This window comes from Oncorhynchus masou, chromosome 18 (assembly GCF_036934945.1).
Source record: "Oncorhynchus masou masou isolate Uvic2021 chromosome 18, UVic_Omas_1.1, whole genome shotgun sequence".
In the NCBI taxonomy this organism is placed as follows: domain Eukaryota; kingdom Metazoa; phylum Chordata; class Actinopteri; order Salmoniformes; family Salmonidae; genus Oncorhynchus; species Oncorhynchus masou.
In genome coordinates, this window is record NC_088229.1 from 30,162,597 (window position 1) to 30,187,219 (window position 24,623).

At 39.5% G+C, this 24,623-nt stretch overlaps 1 protein-coding gene across 1 annotated transcript in view; it reads left to right on the forward strand.

The window, feature by feature from the left end:
- Positions 1-902: 902 nt before the first annotated feature.
- LOC135504381 (contactin-4-like) overlaps positions 903-24,623 on the forward strand; it is a 41,542-nt gene continuing 17,821 nt past the window's right edge. Inside the window, exons 1-7 of the mRNA XM_064922932.1 lie at positions 903-1,089; positions 1,360-1,462; positions 2,990-3,174; positions 6,782-6,921; positions 11,809-11,965; positions 15,169-15,319; positions 22,497-22,624. Coding sequence (XP_064779004.1) covers positions 930-1,089; positions 1,360-1,462; positions 2,990-3,174; positions 6,782-6,921; positions 11,809-11,965; positions 15,169-15,319; positions 22,497-22,624 — 1,024 coding nt within the window. The 5' untranslated portion in view covers positions 903-929. The remainder of the gene's footprint in view (positions 1,090-1,359; positions 1,463-2,989; positions 3,175-6,781; positions 6,922-11,808; positions 11,966-15,168; positions 15,320-22,496; positions 22,625-24,623) is intronic.

The following is a 24,623-nucleotide window of genomic DNA, read 5'->3' on the forward strand; positions in this document are numbered from 1 at the left end:
AACGAAATTAAACAGGGATGGATCTACCCGAATTTGTTTTGCAACAGTTTGGACAAATGATTACACCGTAGATCAGCTTGATGCACGCAAGAGTGTTCAAAGCAGTATTGAATATGTAATTGTCTGTCACCTTGATTACTCCAATGTGTTTCTCTACCTGTGCACCTACGTTATAAACTTTAATTTATAGGCTAGGTTGTAGCATCCACATGATGGATATAGGGAAATTCGAAAAGCTATTGATGCTACTGTACATTGAGCTGGGTGAGTGCAATATGAATGACAGCCAGTCATCCAAAATGCTTTAATAGAAATAAGGCCATGTTCATAAAAAAAATAAAAAAACGTCCTCCCTAATCTTAAACGGCACTGACCGCCACTGGTTTAGCTGTAATGGAAAGTTTGTATCCTGTATACAGTATATGACTGTGATATGTGGTTGTTTCACCTAGCTATCTTAAGATGAATGCACTTGTTGTAATTCTCTCTGGATAAGAGCATCTGCTAAATGACTAAAATGTAAAATGTAAATGTTTTACATACAGATCTCATATTACTCTATTGAGTTATTATTTAAATGTGTTATTTAATATTTATGTCACAAATGTATCATTTGTATATGTCTTTATACATTTTTTAGATGTGGTACATTTGACTGTGCAAAACCTAGCAGTACTACTTATATATCTGAGAGTGAGGCAGATGTATAGCATTTTGCAGCAAAACAAAATCATCAAGTGATTGATTTTAAACAAATTCAACACCATGCCATGATTAGATAGTGAAAAAACAACAATAGCTAATTTACCAACGTATCTGAAAATGGTTACATAGCGTTTTGGAATGAAACACTTCATATATTTATACTCCCCCTTCTTTCCACAGAGCTCACCTTCACCTGGATCTTTAATGAGTACCCATCCTTTGTGATGCAAGACACTCGTCGCTTTGTATCTCAAAAGACGGGTAACCTGTACATTGCCATGGTGGAGCCATCAGACGTGGGCAATTACACCTGTGTGGTGACCAACACAGTCACCAAAAGTAGCATTCAAGGCCCCCCCACCCCTTTAGTGCTACGTGTTGATGGTAGGGCTCTCAAAGTGTACCACTGGTGAACATTACACATGCTGTATCATCAAACGATTTCCAAACAGTAACATCATACTTTTTTACATTACTGTGTTCTTCAGTGAAGAGGTTTGTAAATAAATAACATAAGCGAACAAACCGCAAACAAACAAACACACTATTCAATATTGCAGCTCACCCACCTGAACTGGAATGCCTATTTTTTTTTAATGATATGTTAATTAAATGTGTATTATGTATGTTACCTGTTTATTACTACTCCTTTAGGTGTAATGGGTGAATATGAGCCAAAGATTGAAATCCAGCTTCCCGACGTCATACCTGTGGCCAAGAGTTCTACTGTCAAACTGGAGTGTTTTGCACTGGGAAAGTAGGTCCTAATCTGTATCACACTAGAATAACAGAGTTAAGATCATAATGTAAACTCATTCCACAGTAGGGCTGGGTCGATTAACTGAAAATTACAGACTTCCTCTTATCAAAACAATTTATCTTACATCGGTTATTTTCAGAGATTAGGCTACACGGTGTTTCTGCAGATTGTTTGGTTTCTGAACAGTAGTGTTCATTAACCTTTTTGACATAGCCTACCAAAAGACCAGAAGGTCTATGCTAGCAATTGTGGCTTGATGCCCTATTACTGGTTAGCTTGCAAAGTAAAGAGTTTATATTCTTGATCGGTCGACCATTTTTGGAGCTGCATATTTATTAATGGAAATCCTCTCTCTACAATTTGACGATTGCGCTGCATACTGTTCAGAAATCTGCTACCTCACTTGACAGTTTTTCAAGTCATCAGTCTCAAGTTGAGTCTTGAGGCTCTAAGTCAAGTCTTAAGTTATTATCTTTTCTATCAAGATGAGTCTCAAGTCAACAAATTTGCGACTTGAGTAGTCTATGTTATGTGGCTCGAGTCCACACCTCTGCCTATAAGCCAACCAATGACGGGTTTTTTTGTAGGAAATTACATTTACCATTGGATCCATTACATGGCTATCTAGCAAGAATATCATATTTAGAGTTAGCAATTTAGCTAATGTGTTTTTAGTTCCCACTTCCTTAGGTGGTGAATTATATAACATATAGGCTATAGGCCATAGGTTATAGAAGATCTAGTCAAATTCATCTCTAAATAGCCCAAATGATTATTCTGGATACTATTTTGGAATGTTGCACATAAAAATATCGATCATGGATTCCCTGCACATGTTAGATGAAATCTAACTTCTTGCCTTACTTCTTAATGACACTGGAAAAAGTTAGTCTAGAGCACTGCCACTAATGAAAAGTAACTGTGCATAAAAAAACACATTTATTTTTATTGAATTAATGGGCCAATTTATCATGATATTACTTTTTGTCCATATCGCCCTGCTCTATTCCAAAGCTTTAAATGTCTCCACTTGTGCTGCGGAATTGCTAGGTTTTTGTTGGCACAACTTGCTAGTATGTTGTCAAGTGGGCAGTTGTGAGTGGAGGTCACTGGTTTGAGCCATTGTACGGACAGTGCACCCAGATGGGGAGGAAGCTATACTGCTAAGCAGACATGCTGGGCTCCATCACACTAGTCACAAAACAAAATCAACCAGATGTTAAGCCTTGAGCATACTGTGTGATATGATTTATAGAGCAGTGTTTATTTAATTAACAAGACAGCATTGGACAGGGACGAGTTCATTGCTGGCTGGTTTCTCCTCTCAAAGACCGGCCCCTTCTTCCTCAATCTGCTGTAATATCATCAAATCACATTCCAAATGATCCTTCCAGCCAATGAACTATTTTAAGTCCCAACGCCGACTGGCCGGTTAAATAAACACATGTACAAAAACAGATACATTCACTTGAAAAGGGCTATTCAGGTTTTTACACTGTATTCTCTATTATTGTGTGTAACTAGCCCAGTTCCAACCATTAGCTGGAGAAGAGTGGATGGGGTAGCAGTTGGACGAAAGGTGGACGTGAACAAGGTCAGCGGAGTGCTCGAGATCCCCTACTTCCAGCAGGAAGATGCAGGCCTGTACGAATGTGTTGCTGAAAACTCCAAAGGGAGGAACTCGGTGAAAGGAAAGCTCTCTTTCTATGGTGGGTAAGAGTTACTCTGGGTTTTGTGTAGAGTTATGAAGAAAATTAACTGGGGGAAAAAAACTATGGAGTCATATTACACAACTTAATTTCCCTTCTCTTTCAGAAACCATCTTTTCATAAGAGGTATTTTTATGAAAATTCTGATGCAGCAAGGTTGAGTTCCCACTTTCTCAGAGATTTCTAAAATATTAGACTCCGATCCTCTTACCTCCTACTGTTGTAGATCATGAGGTAGCAAATAGCATCCACAGTGTGATGATGTTGCACAATTGTTCCAGTCATATCTGTAAAGAATTCACTGAAAAAGTAATTAATTATCAGTGTTATGTAAAATAGCTTGATGAAAAAAGTTTGCAAATAGTTTTTGGTAAAATGTCTTCCCCTATTATATTTGTTGTGAATCTGTAGCAGGCAGGTAGCCCCACCTGCAAACTTCAAAACCAGTGTCTGCCCTTGGCCTGAGAGGGATTTTCCTCTTGGTCTAATGGTCTAAGATGTTGGTTGCTTCTGTGGGAGACCTGGGTGCATATCCTGCATGTTACAAATGTTCAACACTTTTTTCTTTACTGGCTGTATAACTGCATCATATAGTGGAATGGGGTTGTAAATTAAGGTTTTATCATATTTCATTCTTGACAAGCTGTGCCAGGGGCTAAACAGAGGCTGTAGTGAGTCCTTAGAGATTTATGTATCCCTTCAGGGCCAGGTGATTTTTCAGTACTCAGACTGGACTTATGGCCCATTTACTGAGAAAGCTTTTAATGGCCACTCTGAAGGTTTTACAGTATTTCTGCCTATTATTTTATTGTTTATGCATTAGTGGAAGATCCCCACAAGGCTTTACAGAGGGGTGGGCTATAAAATCATGAATTTCCAATTTGTATTCAAAAGGAGATGTCTTTAATATGATAATACATTTTCCAGTACTAGTGGTTAGATAGAAACATATTGTACTTTGACAAAAACCTGACGTGGTCTTGATACTTTCTCCGTCTCTGAGTGGTGCATTGTGGAGGCTTGTTTGTCCTTGTAAGCTTTTAGTCTGTTTTCTTCTCCCAGCTACACTGACTGGCCTCTTGCCAGGTGATAAAAATCTCCTTTTGAACTCCCATAGACAGGAGCTTGTGGGGCATCCATCAGCTGTATAGAGGAATAAGATAATCAATATGGGGGATCTGGACTTGAAGCACAACATCCTCTGCTGCTGGCACAGGAACAATATGGGGCCCTCTCTTTCAATTTCGCTCTTAATTGCCCTTCAAAGTTCCATTAAGTGTATTAAATAAGATCCTGTTTCACAGGTTGGATGACATGAATAGGCCTGCTTTTGGATATAATTGACTTAAAAAGTACCCTCAAAGTTGTGTCTCCTTTCCATTACCTACTCTTTGGTGGTCTCATTTGTAATTCTTGGGGAGGTTGTCATTTTGTATTTTCTTCATACAATAATTCATTTTCAATTCACCAATGGTTGGGACTTGGATTCTTCCCAGTACATTCATCATACCGTAGACTTTTGTAAAATAAATTCAGTTGAGGAAAGGTTGTTTTTAAATAATGGAATTAAAGCCCTATTTCTTTCAAAAAGATGCAAAACAGTTCTTCATCCTTATAGGGTTGTCAAGAAACATTCACTTTGAACCATGAATTCAGCAAACCTATGTTAGAGGAGATAAGAAATACAAAGATAAATCATCAACATAAAACACCCCAAGTCCTTCTTGGCAACTAAGTCCAGATCTAAGTGATTGATTGAGTGCTATTGTAAGTTTTTGGACATGTCTCTGAAGAGTATAGTCTCCTCCAGAGAAGTGCTTCAAAATGTCTCACTACAATAAGCATGTTGGACAGGTGTAAAAGTGTTGGAGGTATTCCTTATGCCATTTTCATTTACATTTTGGTCATTTAGCAAATGCTCTTATCCAGAGTGACTTACAGTCAGTGCAATCAACTAAGGTAGGTAAGACAACCACATAGGCATTGCGAGTAAAAACGTTCTTCAATAAAACTTCTACAGTATCAGCAAAGTCAGTGCTAGTAATAAAATACAAATGCAAGTGTTAGTGCAAGAAAGATGAGTACAACATGACAATATGACAGCTATCATGACTCAACACAATATACTGTATATCAATCACTCAGGACTATGTACAGAACAGTCTCCCAATAATAGATTAAACTTAGTAGCTCATACAAATTTAACCCGTGTAGACATGGTACAGTACTCTTGTCGTTGTCTGTTTTCTCAGGTTTATCACAGGATACTAACAGTATATTAGCTACTAAATAACACAACAGAAACTTAGTTTACAAACTTGCTTGCATGCAAACACAAACACACAAAAACACACACCGAATAGGTGTCCTTGACCCCTTGGCCAGCATACAGTATTTATGTGTTAACTCAAAGGCCATGAGTCTGCCCCTATCCTTGTGGAAGATACAACCTGGTCTCAGGGCTTTGTATCATTTGGTACGTATGATTTATTCTCTTCATTTAGTATGATATGTTACATTACGTTAGGTCACATTATGAATGGAATAGCGGTCATACAATATCATATGATTTAAAAAACGTATATTATCATATGTCTTTCCCGGTCGTAAAATAGCATATGAATTGTATGAAGTAACACATATTACTTTTTGGAGGACATATAGTATTATACATCTTTTTCTGAGACAAGGTTGCTTGTTGCGTCATAACAACAAAGGACAATTACAAAGGACTTTTACAGGGAGAATTTATGGTAAGGTGAAATAAAGACAAAGGTTAGGATCATTTACATTAACCGTTTAGGAAACTAAAACGAAAAAGGTTAGAAAAATGTAGTTGAAAGGTTAGGAGAATTAAGTTAAGGTTAGGAAAAGAGTTTGGGGAAGGGTTAGCTAAAATGCTGCAGTTGTCACTGACATGACTCAAACACGCAACCTTTGAATTGCTAGACGGTTGCGGTGTAGGCCCACCCATCCTCCCCGACAAACCTCACTACTTACAGTACATTTATGTCTAAAGTAACTAAAGTCTAGAGACCATTAGTACATATCATATGTCTTGGAGGTGCACAACAATATGTATAGTATGCTTCGTATGGCTTTGAGGCCAGGCTGGAAGATAAGGGAGTAGTAATTTATGTGACACAAGAACCACCATTTTAAATGCACCACCATTTTCCAATAGATTTTCATTTCAAATTAGAAAATGGGGGCATCCTATAGTGTCATTAATGCTGCTGCCTTAGACTCACATCCACTTCACTTAGCAGTAATTCACAATAATGTGTCGAGTCAATATGAACTAACCTAAGCCAATCACCAATCTGTAAGCTTTTCATAAAAAATTGTTGCGACAAGAGAGCTGTATATGGGCTCTGCTATAGAACCTCTTATTGCTGTTTTTGTTTTTTTGCTTCTTTTGGGGTCAGATTTGGGTTAATGGGAAGTTGATTAATGAATTGCTTGGTTGGTTGCTTTATTAATTAACTAATTGCCTGCTTGGTTGATTAATTGATTTATGTTCACAACTGTAACCCATTTTCAATATTAAACCACCATCCAGAATCCCGGCAATGTTAATTCATTGAGTATACTGTGGACCTTGCAGCTCCCCCTCACCTGATCGAGGAGCCTCGGGATGCTCAGAAGCCAATCGATGACACCCTGGTGTGGGAGTGCAAGGCTAGTGCCAAGCCGAAGTCCTCGTACCGATGGCTGAAAAACGGCGAGCCTCTGGACACAATGGAGGTGAGTGTTTTCATGTGAGAGTTGGAGGGAAGCCAGTCTCACTTCTTTAACAAAATTGTTTTATTGCAGTACAGGTTTTTGTGATAAACTATCACTAGGTGATACTGCAATACCACAATGTGACCTAACTTTCTTTTTTTTTTTACGTTGAATTAGAATGTGAGCAGCTAGTTGCACATATGGTGTGCATTATAGAGCATTGTGCATACCTCATAAGGCATTATAAATGTGCTTTTAATGCATTATGAAGAGGTTATTCATAAGAGGTGTTACCCAATTACTGAAATGACTAGAACGGACAAAGCATATCAGACTTATTAATTGTAATACTATAGTATAAGAACCTGGGACATGACCAATGTAAATCAAACTGTTTACTCAAACATAATGCAAAATGTTTCATCCAAATTCTTGACCACATTGTTGCTTTGTGAGAAAGGACATTGCTATTATAGTGAGCAATGACATGACTGGGTGGGTGGAAGAACATAGCATAGTCATTCTATTTGGAAGAGCTTCTTAGCATACAATTGAAAAAGGCCCACATGTCTGTGTAGCAGGGTGAGTTTGTTTTGCGAATGAGCCAAAGTGATGCAATTTTCTGCTTGCGTCAAACACTGAGCCCCGCAGTAATCTGTTTTTCAATCTCTCCTATCTGCTCTTTCGAGTTTTTACCATTAAGCCACTTCTCACCAGGGAAAGGAAACGAGAAGCCTTATCACACTGAGTAGATTTCACATTCATGCATTTGGCTTAGTTTGTTATTGTGATAAATCCTGTGAATCACAGACACGTATAATGTCAGTGTTGGAATTGCGTAATGAACTTTCCACTGTGTTAAACAGGAAATGTGTTAAATTCTTTTTTTACAAGTGAACAGGTGTCCATTCAGTTGATTTAAGAATCAAGTTACGTTGATGTTAAAGTAGACTTAGTTTGGTATCTCAAAGGTGGTCAGCAGTCTCAAATGTGCAATTGTTGGGTGCAATTGAGAGGGTCATTCGAAGGTCAAGTGTTGGTCACCACATATCCCGGACCACATAAAACACTTGTTAGTATACTAGTGTACCTCAGCGTTTTATTGACTTTCAAGTCACATATTCTATTCCAAATATCGGTCGGCGGAGGAAAGGTAACACACTTTTCATACATGTGACTGTGTTAATGAGCTGGGGTGTTACCATTTTCTAAATGCCACCGTCAACCGTGGCAGCATTTTATCAATTTCCCAAACTCAAAGGTCAGTGGTGTAGTGGGAGAGGAGAGGAAAGGGAATAGGCTACACGGACACTCGTGATCTGCAAAATGATGTTTCATTTCAGAGTTAGTTCAAATTAGGTTAGGGTTAAGGGTTTTTGGTTAAGGTTAGGGTTAAGGGTTTGGTTAAGGTTAGGGTTAAGGGTTTGGTTAAGGTTAGGGTTAAGGGGTTGGTTAAGGTTAGGGTTAAGGGTTTGGTTAAGGTTAGGTTAAGGGGTTGGTTAAGGGTTTGATAAGGGTTTGGTTAAGGTTAGGATTAAGGGTTTGGTTAAGGTTAGGGTTAAGGGTTTGGTTAAGGTTAAGGGTTTGGTTAAGGTTAGGGTTAAGGGTTTGGTTAAGGTTAGGGTTAAGGTTAAGGGTTTGGTTAAGGTTAGGGTTAAGGTTAGGGTTAAGGGGTTGGTTAAGGGTTTGATAAGGGTTTGGTTAAGGTTAGGATTAAGGGTTTGGTTAAGGGTTTGGGGTTAAGGGTTTGGTTAGGGTTAAGGTTAAGGGTTTGGTTAAGGTTAGGGTTAAGGGTTTGGTTAAGGTTAGGATTAAGGGTTTGGTTAAGGTTAGGGTTAAGGGTTTGGTTAAGGTTAGGATTAAGGGTTTGGTTAAGGTTAGGATTAAGGGTTTGGTTAAGGGTTTGGTTAAGGTTAAGGGTTTGGTTAAGGTTAGGGTTAAGGGTTTGGTTAAGGTTAGGGTTAAGGGTTTGGTTAAGGTTAGGGTTAAGGGTTTGGTTAAGGTTAGGGTTAAGGGTTTGGTTAAGGTTAGGGTTAAGGGTTTGGTTAAGGTTAGGGTTAAGGGTTTTGGTTTGGTTAAGGTTAGGGTTAAGGGTTTGGTTAAGGTTAGGATTAAGGGTTTGGTTAAGGTTAGGGTTAAGGGTTTGGTTAAGATTAGGGTTAAGGGTTTGGTTAAGGTTAGGATTAAGGGTTTGGTTAAGGTTAGGGTTAAGGGTTTGGTTAAGGTTAGGATTAAGGGTTTGGTTAAGGTTAAGGGTTTGGTTAAGGTTAGGGTTAAGGGTTTGGTTAAGGTTAAGGGTTTGGTTAAGGTTAGGGTTAAGGGTTTGGTTAATGTTAAGGGGTTAAGGGTTTGGTTAAGGTTAGGGTTAAGGGTTTGGTTAAGGTTAGGGTTAAGGGTTTGGTTAAGGTTAGGGTTAAGGGTTTGGTTAAGGTTAGGGTTAAGGGTTTGGTTAAGGTTAGGGTTAGGGTTAAGGTAAGGCTCAGTTTCAGACTTTGGTTAGTCATTTTACAGGTCAGGAGTGTCCTTATAGCCTCTTCTGGAGGAAAGGAATGGGAAAGGTACCATTTGTTATTCCTCATTACAATGGATCTGTCCGGCCCAGTCTTTTTGCTCCGACTGTTCCTAATGTTGAGGGAAGGGAAGTAGATGGTGTTGAGTAGGGCTGTAACTTAAAATGTCACCTCGTGAAACGAGGACCTTCTCATACACATATTTCCCCACTCAACACCTAGCCCTGGACAAATTAATGAGTGCATCTCGAGGTGTTCTGATTTTTACAAATGCCCTCAAGTCACAAACATGACTTTGGAATCATTGCTGTTTTTTGTGTCTGCTCACCTAGCAGTGTCAGTGATGGGATCGTTAAATCCATTTCATACGACATGATGTGCTCAAATGGCCTTTCAACTATCATCGTAAAATACTGCTAAAATCAGAGAATCGTCAAGCTTAATTAATGATGCCCATAAAGCAGACGTATGCCTCCATTTATTTTCTCTGGTAAGAGCTAGAATCCAGGCAGAAACTCATCTAACATTGTTCAAGTGGACAATGCTGGGCACCGAATGGAACAGTGAGGCTCAACCCCTACACACACACACACACACACTGGTAGAGATACACTTTGTGCCATCCCAAGTGCTGCATGCACAGCCCCCTCTCGCAGCCTCTAACACTGAGTCAGCCACTCCCCATCGCATGACTGAGACTCATAAGGGCCCCTCAGCAGGGTCACTCACTGATGGTAAGGGACAGCCGTGTATTTTCAAGAGGCAGAGCAGTAATGCTTTCAGACAACAGACAGAGTGCAGGATGGTCCCTCCGGAACTGCTCTCTCAATGACATTAAAAGACTGGCTGCACTCAATGGAGAAGATCAAGGGCAAGAACAATGAGTGTAGCTCGACTAAATTGACACGTCTATAAAAGGGGCGTAGGAAGCAGTGGCAATTCTCATAAAGGTCAAAGAGAGAATAGAGGAGGAAAGAAGCGGATGTCATCCACATTCTGTTTGTGTTTGTGCGTGTGTGTGTTTGTGCGTGCGTGCGTGTGTGTGTGTGCGTGCGTGTGTTTGTGCGTGTGTGCGTGTGTGTTTGTGCGTGCGTGTGTTTGTGCGTGTGTGTGTTTGTGCGTGCGTGCGTGTGTGTGTGTGCGTGTGTGTGTTTGTGCGTGCGTGCGTGTGTGTTTGTGCGTGCGTGTGTTTGTGCGTGTGTGTGTTTGTGCGTGTGTGCGTGTGTGTGTGCGTGTGTGTGTTTCTATACTTGCATTCACTCGTGCGTCTTATCAACTCAATATTATTTTTGATCCTGCATAACAAACAGCTCTTCTGAATAAGACGGTCATCCCAGATTTAGCAAGTCTATTATGTTCCTGATTAATTCCACAGGGACTGTTCATTTAAACTATCATTTGATGAGGTTTCAGGAACATTTTTAGCAGAGGGGGTTAGAATAATCCCCTATGGGCCTATTAGGACCCCAGAAAATGAGCAGTATTTTAATTACCACCCCCCTGACGAGGAGAAATGGTGGCTACAGCTGAAATTAGATCAGGTCTTCTAACGGAATACACCCGTTTCCATGGAATATTATTTCAAATGTCCACACACAGCCCACATCTGCTTATAATTTGCTGTTTCATAAATCATCAGTTCCTTATTTGCCATTTTTAAAGTCGTGAGGTAACCCTTAATTTGGTTCAGCCCTTCGTCAAAGGGCCTCAAACCAAATGTTACCAAACCTAAAGTATACAGTATAGAGAAGCAATAAATATGAATTATACTTTGCAAGCACAGTGTGTGTGAGCATCTTTCATTTGAACACCAAACCTTAAAATGTCACCAAGTATTTGTATTTATTAATGATCCCCAACAGCAGTTGCTCTTCCTGGTGTCCAGCAACATTAAGGCAGTTATATACAATGTAAAATATTACATTACATTTCATACATTTTTATTCACAACACATTAAGTGTGTGCCCTCAGGCCAATACTCTACTATCACATATCTACATTACAAACTCCATGTGTATGTACGGTATATGTGTTTAGAGTGCGTGTGCTAGCGGTTGTGTGCGTGTGTGTGTGTGTGTGTCTGTACCTGTGTGTGTGTCCCATCACGCTGTTCCATAAGGTGTATTTCTATCTGTTTTTTAAATTCTGATTCTACTGTTATCTGATGTGGAATAGAGTTCCATGTAGTCATGAATCTATGTAGTACTGTGTGCCTCCCATAGTCTGTTCTGGACTTGGAGTTTGTGAAGAGACCTTTGGTGGCATGTCTTGTCGTGTATACATAGGTGTCTGTGTGTTAGTATCCTGCCCTACATTGTTTTTCTCTCAGTAGTTTGAATCTGTTGAAGGCATACTGTCATACTATGAGTACAATAGCTTTCTCTCTCTAACTTTCAGATGGAAAACCGGGTGTCTCTTTTTCAGGACAGAGTGCAAGTGAACAATGGAGTCCTGACCATCAGCAGCTTGAAGCTGGCCGACATTGGGATGTACCAGTGTGTTGCAGAGAATAAACATGGTCGGGTCTTCACCAACACTGAACTCCGAGTTATAGGTAAGATTCAGCATGCCATTATCATCATCATCATTGTTGTCATTGTCATCGTCATTCAGCTGCATAACTAGCTCTCTTCAGTAGCTATGGTCACTAGCAAGGTTTGCAATTTATTAGTGTTGAAGCCACTTAAGGCCATACTGCACGCTATACAGTGTTAGGTTCTTATTTTTCAGAGTAAATAGCTCACGGACACTAGAGAAGCTTTAACCAAGTTTAATATTTCCCAAAGGTTCTGTACAGCTGTACAGACAGTAAAACATTTCTCACCATCACAGTTATATACATCCCACTTTAGGACACTCCTCCTTCTCTCTCCAATTCTTACATCTTATTGTTCAACAGAAAGAAGGTAACCAGATACTAAACCCTGATTACTCCCGTAAGGGGAACTGACCTCACCTCCTGACCTCAACCCCTCATTCCCTTAGTCCATCGATGCCCATCTGTCTCCCCTATCTCAACCGTTGCTCTGCTCCCGTCCCCCAACACATTCCAACACATTCCACAGCTATCTGTCTTTCTACAGAGGCCCAGTCTCTTTTTCATTTGATTCTATACTTCTTTCCTATCAATTATTTAAATATCTCAATGTTCAAAATGTCGAATCCAACAACATGTATCCTCCCATAGTCTAAATCTTGGAGGAAACCACAGGGTCGATTCAATCCGTAACGTGGAAGATCTGTGTCGTAGTGTGGTTGACATTCAGGGCTGGAGTCAACCAGTTCTGCCTTAACCTGCAATAACCAACAATTGCATAGAAGTTTCATTGTTTTTTATTTAGGCGATGTTGGAGGTGTAACTGCGTTGGAGCTGTCAAATTCGCAAGCGGCTCCCGGTGTTATACCTATCGTGAACATTGGCAGATGCGCCGAGTCGCATTCGTAATAATCCCATGCAGCCTTGTTTACAAGTTTGAACACTGGAATGTGTGTTGTAATCTATACCTCGATTAGGCTGATATACTGTATATCCTTATTATTTTGTTGACTGGTTTTCATTTTGAGTGTCATTATTTTAATGTAACCTACACTTTCTCGTTCTGAACATTTAACACGGGTGTGATTTAAGGACTGGTGTGGTTTCATGACAATGATGACAAGAGCAGCTGCTCAGCAATTCGACTGCTCCAACGCCGTTACTATACACCTCTGACTTTGTCTAAACAAAAACAATGAAACTGCTATACAGTTGTTGGTTATAGCAGGTTAGAGCTGGAACTGATTGAATCTAGGCCTTAAAGGTAATTTCCGATTAAGCCGACATATGCAGCGTTTACTGTGGGATGCAATCTACGCAAACGCGGTAACATTGCCTTTAAATGTTAATTGCGTTACAACTCAGATATTCCGCGTTATGGATTGAATCAAGCCCCAAGACTTTTAAGGCAGCCTTTCTTAAATATGGGTCTCGACCCAAAGTGGCTTGCGGACAGTTTTTGGATCTCAGCTTACTGTTTGTTGATAGTTAGGATAATAGAAAACACAAGGTGCAATTATGAAATGTTGTACTTCAGCAGTTTTTCTCTTGTTATGTCAGTCACTGACTGTCACTCAATTAGCCATGTCAGCTAACAATGTTTAGACTGGTAAATTAGTCTAGCCAGCTATGTAATCTTGAAGTAATCATAGTCACTGTCACTAAGATATCATATATAACATGGCATGAGTCATGGCAAAATGTGTAGAATTGCAGGAAATTAGCTTTAAAATGGCAAAGATTTCTCTCCACCACATGGCAAAATGTGCAGAATTGTAGGAAATGTATTTGTTTTTTAATTCTCTCTGCCATCAAGACAGGGGCCCCCTTGTAATCTTGTAGTAATCATGGCCGAATACCAACCAGGCACACATTTTTTTCTCACACATTTCTCATTTGGATCCCAGGCTGAAGAAGTTTCAGAACCCCTATTTTAAGGCATGAGAGTGAAATGACTTGTTCCTCATTAGAGCAACTAATGTCATGGTGGTGTAGAGAATGAGAGCATAATTATTCCGAAAGCTAAAAGACCTTGGACAAATTGAATGACAATATCTGTTGGTCTGTAGATATTAACCCTTTACACTCTGAAAATAGCAGATTTGGGCACCGATGAGCGCTTAAATTGAAACACATTGGCTGTACAGTAACATGCTATAAATGACATCAGAGCTCAGGCTGTCCGCTTCACTGCACTTTATGGGTTTTGACTGACAGGCGTTCTGAACACCGCATGTGAGAATCCGCATGTGAGAATAAGTTTCCCCCATCCTTCCCATTAATTGGGCAAATGTTTTGTTGACTGAGTGAGGGAAATTAAGAGGACGTTATGTATTTTGAAAGATGAGACATTGAGGACCTACCACATATTTTCCAGGGTTATTCTTATCATGTTCTGAATGTAATCCAGACTATTTTCAGATTTCGCTAGCAACAAATGTGGCAAAAAGTACAGTACATTTTAAATTCACATAAAATCAACCGTGTAATGTTTGGATTCTGTCTTGTCTCAGGTAAACTGTTGTGTCCTCAACTTTGGTTGAATAAGTTTCCCATAACCTCCAAACTGTTCCCTTTCAATTACTACCATGCTTATGCATATGCTTTTCATATTTCTTCTGTAAGAAACATTTCAGTTTAGCCATATAGGCGAAGGGTTAAAGGGAGGAAGTGACATTTTTTTGTATTTTTATCTTAAACACTGTGGCAGGAAATAATTGCAAAGCGCATTGCACAGGTTCTCAGCGCTGTCATCGTCGCGCGGCAGCGTGTTGGCTTTGAAGAGCGCTCTGCTGAGTCGATATGCATACAAAACAGATCCAGACGTCGGAGTGTTAGTAATTAAAGCCTAAAGGAGTGGCTACAAAGCCTCCCCTCGTTTTACATCTTTTCTTTTTTGTCAAAGCCCCACGGCTGAATGCTTGATGTATTACACCCCAGCAAGGAAAACTGCAAGGCGTTCTAAAACTATGAAGCATCTTTCTTAAATGAAAGCCCTCTCCAAGTGTGTGTGTGTGTGTGTGTGTGTGTGTGTGTTTGTGCGCGCGTGTGCATGTGTGGTGTCTATGGAGGACGTGTGATTAGCTGACCTACCTAATAGATATGGTGACCTATATGTTCTGAGGGATCCTCTCTCTTGATTTCACTCTCTCTCTTCTTTCAATCCCTCTATTTTAGCCAATTGATATCTGTCTCTCCATCTCTTAATATCTCTCTCGTAGCTGTAGCCCCAGATTTCTCCCAGAACATGCTGAAGCCTCAGACCCTGGCCAGGCAGGGGGGTGATGTGCTGATTGAGTGCAGGCCTAAGATGTCTCCACATGGGATGATCTCCTGGAGGAAGGGGAAAGAAGCACTCCGAGAGAGCCACAGGTATGGTGGAAAGCTGGGACATTCACAAACCTGGATTCAAATTGTACTTAATACTAATATTTTTTAGCATTTACTTTAGCCTGTCTGGAGTGCCAGATGGGTGTTGTTTGCGATTTTAGGACTATTTCATTGGATCCATCCCACTAAACAGAATCAGTCAAGCATGCTAAAGTATTTTAAAGGTTTAAAATACTATTTGAACCCATGTCTGATGCCCGTACTTTGTGAGAAATGCAGTGTGATATATAAAGGAGATGTTGACACTTTGTCGTTATTTTACAGGATGCTTTGTATCAGGTAAATTAAATAAATTGTCATAATGATTCCCTAGTGGCAAACTATGGTCCCTCATCTTGTGTCAGGGCAAGCATTGATTTTTCCTCCTTGATGGACCACTTGCAAAACAACTACCAATTGAGCGGTTACTCAATTAGTGCCAGTTAACCATCTGGGACCAGGGACCAGTAAGCAACATCCCACAGACCGACACAGGTCCACAGACTGGAGATTGAGAAACACGGACGTAGTAGCTCTTAGGGATGCATACAAACACTTCTAAGTACAAAGCCATTTGTTGCCACACAGTTACCAATGTTGAATTACTTTCAATGATTTAACGTGAGATTGGGGTCCTGTAGAATTACTGATATATTTTCTCATCTTCTTCCATTTCCCCTTCTCCACTACTCTACTACGCTGTCTTGGGCTTTTTGTGGAACTGTGTTCAAGTGTTTACTTAAGGTAATTGGGACTTTCTAGTCTTTGGCAGACAAATCGATCCTCTGATCCATCAGCTCATTACCACTGGGTTGGTCAAGTGAGAGGATTGTTAAATCTGAATGTATGAGCCAGGAATTGAGACACCGGGGTAGTGGATGAAATCTCAAGGAACAATGATCAATCATCGGTGGACCTACAACTTTAGCTAGACATCCCCTTTGTGTTATAATGGAACTGGCTAACAACCTAATTCCATTACTGTAGATCTGGGTGTAATACTTCTGGCATGAGCAACAAGGGAAAAGGCAGTGCCAATTGGTCAAAGTAATGTTGTATGAATTTTGCATAAATGATCTGAATCATATGTATTAATAAATTCAATGTAGTGGTAATGTCTTAGTTTTTATTGATCTTTGGCCTTTTTCATTGATAGGTGCTATACATGTGGTCCAGCGTGGTCATGCCCAAACATTTTCTAATATGAGGACTCACTCACACCACAGGGGGCTGCTGAGGGGAGGACGGCTCATAATAATGTCCCGGAACAGCTCTAATGGAATGGCATCAAACACCTGGAAAAATGTGTTTATGACGTATTTGATACCATTCCACTGATTCCGCTCCAGTCATTACCACAAGCCTGTTCTCCCCAATTAAGGTGCCACCAACCTCCTGTGATTCACACATGCACCCACATGTACACACCGTAATTCAGTAAGTACAACATTGGCCTTGGGCAGAATTCCTACAATATATGAAATCTGGCCACTAATTATGTGTGCGCCGGGATGAGAACGGAATACTGTTCACCTTTCAAATTTGACTGTTTATTCAGATACACCGATTAGAATAGAGAGCGACAGGGACAGGCGAGAGAGGAATGAACGGTCAGAAGAGGTTTATCTGGGAATCAAATCCCCAGGGGTCGTATGTGGTCGTGACCTCCGGCATGAGATGAGAGAACATTGAAAAGAATCACACAGTAACAATCTATCCTCCCTAGCAGTATATATATAATTCTATCCACCAGACATAATTCTCTAAGTCTGCTATAGATTGACTTCAATGTAGCCTGGTAGCAGATCAGTTTGTTCTGTAGACAGCTCATCTGTCATGCTCGTTGTCATACCAAGAAAAGAAGATATGGCATGACAACAAATAACCGAGGATTTGGCTAAAGCACATAATCCATTTTTTACAATGCTAACGTCAACATTACCTTGTGCTATGATCTTCACCTCTGGTTGACCTACTGTATAGCTTTAATTGTTGTAGCCAATACTCATACATTTAGCTTTTTAGGCAATTCATTTATTTTTCTGTTATGAAAACCGCTATAGAAATTACACAAATTATTGCTATTGTTATTATAATCTTCACATTCCCTGCAATATCATCTTCGTTTTCACAGAGTAATGCCAAACGGGAGACATTACAACATGGGCACATCTGCCAGTGCATGTGAAGAATCAGCAGGGGTCTGCATTTCTTATTTGATCTGGGATTAATTGTATTAACTGCCTCAGCAGCTTTTGTGCTGCATCTCCTGGATATCCATCCTCAGGCCTGGAAGTCTCACCTCCCTCTGCCAACATTATTGGGAAGCACCAGAGGTGATGTACCAGGTGGAACCAGGCAACTTTGAAGAAATAGCTGGGTTGATACATCTCGCTCAGGAACAAGAATGAGTTGCTGTGGTTTGAACTGGCTTCTAGCAGTAATATCATTCCAAAGATTGAGTGTGAGGTGTGTCAAAATTACACTCGTATTTTGCTATGGTAATGCTTCAGCAATGCTCCGAAAAATGAATTTGGTCAGTATTTATTTCTGTACAGGTGTATTCCTGGTGTGAGCAATTTTAATCTGCTCACGGATCAAATCAACGACACCTAAGAAATATTTGATTTAGCAAGGAAATATCCTAGAGTCGAGATGCGTATAGAAAAAGTAGTTGGCTAGGGTTATGGCTGCATCTTTCACAAACCAATTCCCCCTGTTTGTCTCTTAAGGATTCTTCTCCACTTTATCGAGATAGGACTGCACCGCTGTTATTGCAGGAGTGCTACACTACTAATCTATCTCACTGTCCTAATAACACGTATACTTCTTTCTAATCTTTGTGGTATTATTATGTGTAGATGCTCTGGGCCAGAGGAGAGCAAAGGTACCAAGAACAAGTTTGGGCTGTGATTGTTTAATCAAGTCATGCAGCGTTGGCACTGCGCATCACAGGCACGTCTTAAACAGGATTTGTGTGTGTACTTATGCTGGGGCTATGACATTAACCGTAATGGCTTACAAGTCATTTAATTTCAATGCTGACCAAACGGAAAGGACAACTCACAAAATAGCTTTATAAAATTGCCATTGGAATTAGACCTCTTTGTTATGTTAAACAGCACACATTGTTGCTTAAAAAAAAGATGATCCATCTGTAAGCCTCTCAACCAAACAGACCACAATAAGTTCCTAAAGAGTCTCTAAAAATGAGGAAGAGAGTGTAATGTTTGTATCTCAATTGAGGAGATGAAAACCCTACAATGTTGATGTTTCATACATACCACCATATCAGCACAACAAAAGTATTGTACAAAACCTACAATGAATGGTTTTCTCTTTCCAATGCTTATTGAGCTTTGTGTATTCACATTATTTGATTATTTGATTTATTTCATGTAGCTGATAGCCTAGGTCCTACATAGTGCTCTGGAGTGTGGTATCACCTTTAGTTTCAGCCAATTATGAATATAAACCCTGGATGGCTGATGCTACAGTATGTATTTGCCAATGAGAGGCTTTGAAGCCACCTCCGCCATATTGGTGGTACTCAGAAGGAGCAGTCCTCCATAAGAATTAATGAAATTGTACAGTAATTCAATTAAATGTTTGAATACAAAATTAGATATATTTGAGTATTTATTTGTTGTAGTAGGGACTGTAATGTTAGTACTCTCACAAAATTCTACTTTAAGGGACATAGTGTTTTTTTTATTTAAAAAAATTATGTTCAATTCCCATAATTCATTTTAAAGAATGCATTAAGGTGTATGTAATAGAATATACTTGGCAAAAATGAATGTAGACATTAATAAATGCATATCTATATCTTCCAAAATATTATTTTACGATGGTGGAGGAGTACAACAATGGCAGCGCAGAGGCTTCAAAACAGCGCGCCCTCCATCAGTCATCTGGGTATACAGTACCAGTCAAAGTTGGGACACAACTACTCATTCCAGGATTTTTCTTTATATTTACTATTTTCTACATTGTAAAATTAAAGTGAAGACTTCAAAACTATGAAATAACACATATGGAATCATGCAGTAACCAGAAAAGTGTTAAACAAATTAAAATATATTTTATATTTGACATTCTTCAAAGTCGCCACCCTTTGACTTGATGACAGCTTTGCACACTCTGGCATTTTCTCTATCAGCATCATGAGGTAGTCACCTGAAATGCATTTCAATGAACAAGTGTGCCTTGTTAAAAGTTACTTTGTGGGATAGCTTTCCTTCTTAATGCGTTTGAGCAACTCGGTTGTGTTGTGACAAGGTAGGGGTGGTATACCGAAGATAGCCATATTTGATAAACGACCAAGTCCATATTATGGTAAGAACAGCTCAAATAACAAAGAGAAATGACAGTCCATCATTACTTTAAGACATGAAGGTCAGTCAATCCAGAAATTGTCAAGAACTTTGACATTTTCTTCAAGTGCAGTCGCAAAAAACCATCAAGGGCTTTGAGGAAACTGGCTCTCATGAGGACCGCCACAGGAAAGGATGACACAGCATTACCTCTGCTGCAGGGGATAAGTTCATTAGAGTTAACTGCACCTCAGATTGCATCCCAAATTAATATTTCATGGAGTACAAGTAACAGACACATCTCAACATCAACTATTCAGATGAGACTGCATCAATCATGGTTGAATTGCTGCAAAGAAACCACTACTAAAGGACACCAATAAGAAGAGACTTGCTTGGGCAAAGATACACAAGCAATGGACATTAGACTGGGGGTGGAAATCTGTCCTTTGGTCTGATGAGTCCAAATATTAGATTTTTGGTTCCAACCTCCGTGTCTTTGTGAGACGCAGAGTAGGTGAGCGGATGATCTCCGCATGTGTGGTTTCCACCGTGATGTATGGAGGAGGAGGTGAGAATGGTGTGGGGGTGCTTTGTTGGTGACACTGTCAGTGATTTATTGAGAATTCAAGGCACACTTAACCAGCATGGCTACCACAGCATTCTGCAGTGATACGCCATCCCAGCTGGGATGTAAAAAATAGTTTTACATGTTTTAATTTTTAATGTATCACGTTGTCTAAGGATTGGAGAAAGGCGCAGGAATACGTAATAGGGTTTTTTATTTACTCGACCCAAAGAAATGAGCGAGGTGTAAACCTCTAAATAATACACGGGACGAGTCCCGTAAAACAAGTGCACGATAAGACGTAGCATGGAAGCCAATACAACAGCACAGGTACTCACAGGACCAACGGACATGGTAACAATAACTGACAAGGACAATGGGGAACAAAGGGTCCCCCCTTTGTTCAGGGACACATTATTCAATTTCTGTTAGTCACATGCCTGTGGAACTTGTTCAGTTTATGTCTCAGTGGTTGAATTTTGTTATGTTCATACAAATATTTACACATGTTAAGTTTGCAGAAAATAAATGCGAGTTTAGTAGTGATAAATAATATGTCCAGGATTTAACTTTAACACCATCCAGTAACAGAGAGAAAAACATATATTTATCCCAAACTGCGATTTTGTACGAAATTCACAACAGTCCCCGTATACCTTAATCGCTGTTGTGCCCTTGAAGAAAGGGAGGGCAAAGAAAAGTAATTTCATAGAGCGGAAACTCTCCTTAAATATGGGCTGCATCTTTATATTCTATTCCACTTTGAAAGATGAGGAAGTCTGCACTGTGTAGTTTGCAGTATAATGTCAAGTCTTCTCCAAGTGAAATCTCATATCCATAACTCTTTATTCTGGTCCATTTCATTGGAAACCCTCTGAAAAAGTTAGAGGGAGTGCTTCCCTATCCCGGCGGCCTAGTTATAGACATTGACTAATGCCATTTGATTCTGGTGAGCTTAGCAGGTCATATTTGATTGTTTGGGAAAGGATAGCTATCTTGTATGCTAAGGGATATCTTTTGGGAGCTGTGTCTTTTTAAGAATGTGTAGCTTCACTTCCTCTGAAAGACTTTTTAATGTGCATAGGGTATTGGTGAGACTCATCACACCCTCTTGAGCAGTTTTGATGCTGAGAGAGCTGCTTAGAGCAGGGATGTGCAGGGATCGTACATATTGATTAATAGTGGAAGGTATTATCAGAATATGACAACGAAACGCTAGTACTAGTTCAGATTATGTCGGAACACATCACTTAATTCACCTAAGCAACTTACTTCCGTTCACATGAATATACTTAATATCCTGTGTATTTAGTGTTTGCACAGGCAATCTTCTGCAATTTACACATTATAGATCGCACATAATCTGCCTTACCATTTAGTTATTTGTTTGAATCATTTGTCTTCTGCATTAGGTTATTGGTTCATTTTTTCATCATCAATATGGTTGCTACCTAAGATGAGTTCAGTTGGCTTTTAACAAACTACATTTTCATAAGCCTTTCATTACATATCACTCTGACCAGCAGATGTGTGGCTTTAGATCTGTGGCACCGGTGTTTATACAACAGCTTTAAACATAGTGATATGACATTGCCACAAGCAGCAAGATGAACTGCAGATATTGCAGATGAGCACGTTGCAAGCTCTTGCACTCACACAAAAGAAAGATGTGCATGGGTGTGCTTCACACAACGTGTTAGCTGCTGGACCAAAACGGCAGAGACTTTTGGCCTTGCAATTCACATTCATAGTTATTGTGTAAGTAGGCCTGATTTTGCTGTTTTCTTGGTGTATGGCAGACTCTACCTTTAACTATGGACTGTTGTCATGGTACCTGATGGTCAAGGGCAGGGGTGCACAGCTCCAGTCTGAGCCACAGCAGCAATACCACTGGTTCTCTGTTTTCATTGATCAATAAAACATCTCACTGTTCTGACTAATAGACACACAACTGGTTAGATCTATTGAAACTGATGATTCAATGGCAAGGGTGATATAATCAGCAGAAACTGCAGCCCTTGAGATCTGGATCTGTGAAGAGAACAGAATGGTTTCACTCCTCACTGAAAATTTAGAACAATGTTTAAAATAATAGTTTAGTAGTCACAAATGTTTAAATAGTCACAAATTTTACTTTATTTTATTTGTTCAATCTCTGTATATATTTCACCCACTCATCAATAATAGCATTCTCAGATCTTCAGAAACAGGCCTTAGTTGGATTACAGTTTCTGTGACAACTATCAGTGTAGTATGACTTAAGATATTGACATTCATTTTTTTTATTCATTTCTAGAGTCTCAGTGTTGGACAATGGAAGTCTTCGAATAGCAAACGTTACCAAAATGGATGTCGGCCTCTACACCTGCGTGGCAAGGAACCAGTTTGGAGTGGCAAGCAGTGCTGGGAGTCTTTTGGTTAAAGGTATCTCTACTTCCACTCCTTGAGATGGCTCTCCATTTCTCTAATCCTTGCATTAAGATGTACATTTAAAAAAAATGCTGACTGGATGCTTGCAGCAGCAGATTGTACTGCAGGCTTCACGAGTAGGTTTGGTTGTTTGTTATTAGTTGAGAGTAGGACCCTTAGAGAGTTTTTAATTCGGTTAATATAATGACCCTGCACTATTGGAGAAGAGGAGGTATTTTGGAACAGGACAAAATTAATTGTATGACTTTTTACATCACCAGAGCATGAAGAAAGGGACCAATGTTTTCCTTGGCAATAGAAGATAACTATCTGCACTATCCATGAACAAGTGTCTCATTAGAGGAACCAGACTACAGAGCCATGTAAGGATTGATGATACAATAACAGATAGTTTCCATGTACCACACAAACATACAATTAGTTGATTGGGCATGTTCAGAGTTAGCATTGGATTTAAGATTCTTTGCATTGCTATGGCTTAATGTTTAATTCATACCTTCCTGGGGTAGCTAATAGCCATGCTCTGTTTGTTTGTTTAAGAGTTAAATCTATTTAAATCACCCGCTTCTGCAAGGCAATGGATTTCCAAGCCCTTCTAAAGAGCAGAGTCAACAACAGTGCTCTATTAAAATGCCTTTTGGTGATTCCTCACAATTTATGAATTGCAAATTGTTTGGTATAGAAACTGCTTTCATTTCCTTTTTTTCAGCCCTTTTGCCTCTAAGAATGGCAGTATCTTACATACTGTATATTTTACAGGTGGTTTTTGTCGGCTATATTCATGAAATCCAGCCAGCCTTAGTCCACTGTTGATACAGACGCAAATGTTTTACATGTCAGCAGGCAAGTTTTCAAGATGTTGGACTTTCAAGAAGCAAAGTGTCACCAGCCACATCATTAGTCCAAATGAGGACTAAAATAGATTTTTTTAAATCATGATGATTCAAAATTCAATACATAGTTTTTGAGTGGATTTTCCCTGTAATAGTACATTCACATTCAGGGCTTGAGATATGGGCACGTACCCATATCTCCATATTTGCCCTTAACTCAAACTGAGTTTCAGATATACAATGTAACATCAATGCAAGTCTCACATTCAAGTTTAAGTTATGTGTGTGTTTCTCAAGTTCGGATCCCACTATTAGCAGAGTGAGTGATCTGTCGACATGGTGCCATACAAGAATCAAAACTCCTAATTTTACCATTGCTAGCACCATGCTACAATCAACTACTTATATAATCTACTATAAGTGTCTGGCTGTAATGATAGCAATGAAAGCTACAACAAATGTCATAGACTGTTATTTTATGGAGAGACATACCCTGCAGGAATGTGCACAGTTGGGCCCCTAGTGGTGCTCGAGAACCTGTCCTTTTGCCCTATGAGGAAAAAGCTTTTTTTTTTAATGTATCTGAATTGACCATAAAACTAGCTAATCTCACAAATCCCCCTGCCCTTCTGTCGCCAGGGGACAAAACAAAAAGGCTGTCACCAACAAACTAAAACCAAGTAAAGACTAATTAGATTGTTTCGACAGTATAGCTATAACTAGCTAGCTAACTAGATAGCTGATTTACATCATATTCTAGCTACATTCGCAATGATCAGATGCAGACACAGTAGATAATTATGATTGTAGTCAATTCATTTAAGTTAAATTGTATTGGTCACATACACTTGTTTAGCAGATGTTATTGCGGGTGTAGCGAAATGCTTCTGTTTCTAGCTCCGACAGTGCAATAATATCTAACAATTTCACAACATATACCAAATACACACAAATCTAAGTAAAGGAATGGAATTAACAATATAAATATATGGACAAGAGAGTGGCATAGACAAGAGAGTGGCATAGACTAAGATACAGTAGAATAGCATACAATACAATATACATTTGAGATGCAAAATATGTAAACATTATTAAAGTGACTAGTGTTCCATTTATTAAAGTGGCCAGTGATTTCAAGTCTATGTATATAGGCACCAGCC